The sequence below is a fragment of the Epinephelus moara genome, chromosome 3 (assembly GCF_006386435.1).
Source record: "Epinephelus moara isolate mb chromosome 3, YSFRI_EMoa_1.0, whole genome shotgun sequence".
In the NCBI taxonomy this organism is placed as follows: domain Eukaryota; kingdom Metazoa; phylum Chordata; class Actinopteri; order Perciformes; family Serranidae; genus Epinephelus; species Epinephelus moara.
In genome coordinates, this window is record NC_065508.1 from 21,331,433 (window position 1) to 21,336,854 (window position 5,422).

At 43.3% G+C, this 5,422-nt stretch overlaps 1 protein-coding gene across 1 annotated transcript in view; it reads left to right on the forward strand.

Annotated features, from left to right (window-relative positions):
- shpk (sedoheptulokinase) overlaps positions 1-5,328 on the forward strand; it is a 12,009-nt gene extending 6,681 nt beyond the window's left edge. Inside the window, exon 7 of the mRNA XM_050035183.1 lies at positions 968-5,328. Coding sequence (XP_049891140.1) covers positions 968-1,371 — 404 coding nt within the window. The 3' untranslated portion in view covers positions 1,372-5,328. The remainder of the gene's footprint in view (positions 1-967) is intronic.
- The last annotated feature ends 94 nt before the right edge of the window (positions 5,329-5,422 follow it).

Sequence of the window (5,422 nt, forward strand, 5' to 3'; positions counted from 1 at the left end):
TTTCGTTTCTGCTGCTGGTTGAAATCTGTAGGCTGCTCGCACAGCGTGCTGAATGATTTAAGCCTATTTTGCTCGCTCAAAACTATTTTTAGTCACAAATGCGAGTGCGGTGACGGACGGATCGCCACACTGCCGACATTTTAATCCGCCTGTCACAGCACGCTGTTTGATTGCGTTATCAAAACACGCCACTATTATTCGGCCTTGCTTTTAACTTAATCCACCGAATACCGAATGTGTGTTTTTTTGCAATATTCGTCCGAATATATTCGGTTACCGAATATTCGGTGCATCCCTACTGGTCATGGTCCTGAACTGACCTGTATGTACAAAACAGCAATAACAAAGACATCGCATGGAGCACGCTGTCGTAGAGAGGTAAACATGGATGCCACTCAGCGTTCACAGTTTCATTTCTAAGTTGATGTGCAGTGGAAACCAGCGAATCTGTTAGCAGACAGTAACAAGGACGAGGAGAAAGAGAGCCAAATTTGTAACAGATGTACGTTGTTTGACTTCCCCCGGAGATCCCTGCACGTCCGGCGGCAGAGGTCTGGGTGCTGGCGGTGGAGGGGGGTGAAGCCAAACACCAAAACTAAAAGATCAGATTCCATGTGATTAGTGCTGCAGGAAAAAAAAAAATCTGATTTGAGCCCCCTTTGCCTGCAGGGTAAACGTAGTGTTAGACATGTTGAAGCTTTTGTTTTGGAAATAGCAGCTCAAGAACTGAATCAGTCTGGTTAGATGCGTGTCGGGCTGTAATCTGCATGACCCGTTATTAACCCCAGCTGAAATGAAAGATCAATAAGAGTTCAGAGGGAGCAGTGTTGATTTAAGGAGGGAGAGCACTGTGAGTTTTATTGCACACTCTGTAACCTAATTGAATAAAGTAAACTGATACCAGAATGACTGACTCATAGCTGTGTTTGGTCCCTATGTTAAATAGCTTCTCTCTCCTTCCTTGCAGGAGTGGAGCTGAGTGATTCATGCCTCTATGAGAAGCTGATTGGTTGCGCCCTGAGGCAGGAGACGACCGACCTGAGGGTGAGTCCCACCATCCTGGGGGAGCGACACGACCCTCTCTCCCTTGCTCAGGTGACCAACATCTCTACTACCAATCTCTCCCTGGGTCATGTGACCAGGGCACTGTGCCGCGGAGTCATCGACAACATCACCTCCATGATGCCTACTGAGCTTCTGCAGCAGGCGGGGGTCAGCAGGATTGTGGGCAGTGGGAGTGCCATTGCCCGAAATGAGGTGCTGAGGCAGGAGGTGGAGAAAGCATTTCTTCTGCCGGTCGTGTATGGACAGGACGCGGACTCTGCTGTCGGCGTCGCCATGGTTCTCTGTGACCTAATGAATGAGTCTTAATCCACAGGGGAATCCCTGTGCTGTATGTTTACCTGATTTAATTCAGAGTTTTGCACATTTTTAATTAACTTAATTAAAGGTATCATTTGTTGTAGCGCTACAACATGTTTTGCTCTGTAGCCTCTTTCACATGTCGTTTCCGGTAAATGACCCGGATCAGCCTTGTAGTCACCACTAGTGCCGAGGTAGTGCCGGAATAGATGGAGCAAAGGACAGTCCAACTGATGGTGGTGATGGAAGCAACCTCCATTAAACTTAAACTGAAGAAGACAGGGCCTTTCCAGGCCCCCATGAAATTAGCTCAGCCTTGCAGCAATTTTTTCTCAGTGGCCACTGGTGGCATTGCAGCAAAAAAATCTCCTGCGGCCCAGAGAGCATTTCCCCCTTAGGCCACCACTGTAAAAGACAAGTCCGTAAAACTGTTGACGCCTTGAACTGCCAGCAAGGTCAATTATGAATCTTTCTATTTTTAATTTTTGGGCCATGGTGGTTTTATGTTTTTAAAACTTTCCTTACGCAGAGAAAAGCAATTGAAAAATCTGTGATGTGAGCTGAGCAGGAACTCGCAGAAGAAACACTACTGCGAAGCCGAACACCGTTCACCTGCACACACTGTGATGCCACACAGCTGGTTCAATATCAGCAAAGTTTCCCTTTATATTCATTGTCTTCTGTGGCGATCAGCAGTGATGTGGTGGTTCACTTTTACACTGTGATCTGTAGCCTATAGTTCGGCTTTAGCTTCTAACTATCTTTGTCTTTTTTGACCTGTTTTTGCAGCTGAATCATTTTCACATCGTGTCTATATCCTTAAAATGCATATTGTAGACACGCTGCAAACTCCAGGGCTGAAAAGTAAAGTCAAACCTAAGTGCCAAAAACTGCAGTTCTTTGAGCGGCCACTTGAGGCTGCCTCCAGATGCCAGTCAATCCCCATTGACAACCATGTTAAATATCCAACTTTACAGCAGAAATAAACATGTTTACAGCCTGGTGCAACAAATGGTTTGGTCTCTATAGCTAATTTCCCCCGTTATGACTGTACAGGAGGTGAATTTTTATATAACTCACCTGTTGACATTTTATTAAGGCTTTAAGTTATGCATAGTTGAAGGTGTGACAGGCTGTCTGCTGATAGTGTCCTTGGCCCCTCACTCCGATCCACGCCTCGCTCCTCCACAGCGCCAACCTCTTGCCCAAATATGGTCACTTCTGGCTCCACAAAAACCAAGATGCCAACGGCCAAAATGCAGAACTGTACTCTGGTATGGTACACATCAGGTGTGAACACCAACTGTACCAAAACAAGGAAGTGGACTGCTATTTAACAGAACTAGGAAGAGTTTTTAACCTGTTATGAAACAGTTTCAAGTTAATACTGATGCCTCTATATCAGATGGCAGGAAAGACTTAGATCCGTCCTTGCTGCCGCCTTCGACCTGCAGTCGGAGCTCGGGTTGCAGTAGGCGGAGAGCTCCATGCCCTACAGCAGTGGCTCCTCCTCTGGCCAGGAGCAGAGCTTTTTCGACAGGGCCCTCACTCCTGGGCTGACCTGAATGCTTTGAAACTGTAAGGCTTCGATCATGGCTATTTTGAAGTGACGTGCCTGCTAACAAAGTGTCTAACTGTCATGTTGTTTTAAGCTGCATTGACTTATGTCCTCATCTCTTATTTACCGGGAAGCTTTGATTAATCGCAGCCCGTCTTCCCCAAATCTTTGGTGCCCAAAAACTGGTATTCAGGACAGCCCTACTCCTCCCTGCTGAATATGGTCTCTTGGCAGCAGTGTCCATGTGTGGCGCCCTTTTTTGCGCTGTTGCCCCACAAAAATGTCACAATGATGATGCAAGTGTACCCAGGTATGGAGTGCGGTACGTTAACAAGTACGGTAGGAAGCAATTGTAACTAAAATGAAAATTATTTTAGGGAATATTTCACTGATATACCCGGCTTTTTCCGGGTCTGTTTAGTTGTGGTTTAGTCATGTTTTATCAGATAACATGTTGCCACAATAGAGAGTTATAGCATAAAACCTAGAGTTGCCATTTTTCAAAGATGCTCATCATTAATGAGAAACAAAATCTACCGTTAAAGAGCTCATTTCTTCGCTGACAGCGGCCTCATCAGAGCAGTATACAGTGCAACAACAAACTGAGCCGTAAAATAGTGAAAGCCCAACAATCTGCCATTGCCTCACTCTTCAGCTGTGACATAGACGCAGTATTAACGTGACAAGATCATGCTCATTCTCTGCATGTAGCTGAAAGACATTACTGTATATATAAAACCCATGAAGTAGATCGAAATCATGGCGCTGCTGGAATGCGTCAAAGATTGAAGATCACAGTTTTATGATCCATAACAGGATCTCCGTATTTGAGCGTGCACTGCTTCTTTAAATGGAAGCGTAGTTACGGCGTGGTTTATCAGCACGACCCGCAGTGAGGTGAGGCGTAGCAACTATTAACATGTTAGCATTGGAGCAGAAAATAGGCTATGAAGGAAATGTCCTCTCCTCAGTTATTACTGTCATTTTCTTTCACTTCCATCTGTCTTATGGTTTCTATGTCGCTGCGTGTGAGGAGCTTATTTTCTTTCAAATTTCCACTTAGCATCTCAGCGAGTCCAAAAAGAAAAGTCACCTCTTTATCCTGAGCTGTGGCGATTCAATATAGATAAGATGCGTCTATAATCATTGGACTGTGGCAGTGTAGTAAACTTTATTTGCGTTTGTTAGAAGCCTTTTTTAAATACCAGAGTGGATACATATTCCTTTCATCACATCTTTATCACCTGATAGTACACTCTGTACTTTTTGTCCATCATGAGACCCTGTAGGAATGATGAATTCTGTAGGACTTTTTTCCAGTAAGTTGATTGGATCCGATTCTCTGAAATTAACTCTTTAAATTACAACTTTCTGGTGATATTTTTATGTCTTCACATTGGCGACAGCTGTGGTGAGAGGTGTTATGTCTTCAGGTCATCCATCTGACCCATTCTCATGAATTCAATATCTCAGGAAGAACTTGAGGGAATTTCTTCAATTTTGGCACAAACGTCCACCTGGACTCAGCAATGATCTGATTAGAACCACATTTTTGGCCATTACTCAAGAATTCATACAGTAATTACGGAATTTTTTTCACAGATGTCTAATAGGATGAAACGATGACGAGATAACTATAGACTGAATGAAATAATGGACGTAGATCAAAGTTGCTAGGAGGGCTAGTGGTGCAATGGGTAATGTGTCTGACTACGGATCAGAAGATTCTAGGTTTGACTCCTGTCTAGCTTGTATAAATCTTTTGCAATTTTCCCCCACTGTGGGATAAATAAAGGATTACCTTATTATTAAGCGTAACTTAAAGTCACAATTAAATGTAAACGGGTGAGTTACATAAAAAATTCACCCCCCGTACCGTTATGATGAAGGGGGAGATTAGCTAAAGAGACCAAAATATTTTTTGTACCAGGTTGTAAACGTGTTTATTTTTGCTGTGAAGTTGGACATTTTAACATGTGTTTTGACTCACTCTTGGAGCCAGCCCCAAGTGGCCTGCTAGAGGAAGTGCAGTTTTTGGCACTATCGTGCTAGCTTCATTTTTCAGCCTCGGAGGTTGCTGCTGGATGGTTCCCAACCTTTCTAGTTAACGGACCCTTTTTTATCATTCAGTGAGGTGACGACCCCTGACTGAGTGACATATTTAATGGATATTTCAGTCTTGATTTTTTTAAACTGGTGGCATCCTGTTAATTAACAGAAAGTTTCTGTTTTGTTTTTGTTTTTTTATAATTGCTGAGCAAACTGTTGTCAATGAGCTGCTACTGTTTCTGTTATTGTACAGATTTCTTTCTTAGAGTGTGGGCCTGTGTAGTTTTCCTGCAATGAGCCATTAGTTAACAGCTGATGAGATGTTACTATGGCGCAAATAAATCCGTATTAATAATTAATGTTTGTGTCAAATCTTGAAAATATTAATGAACATCACTGAATTTTAATATTTATATTTATTATTCTACTACCTGACTGAGTCACCAGGGCCCA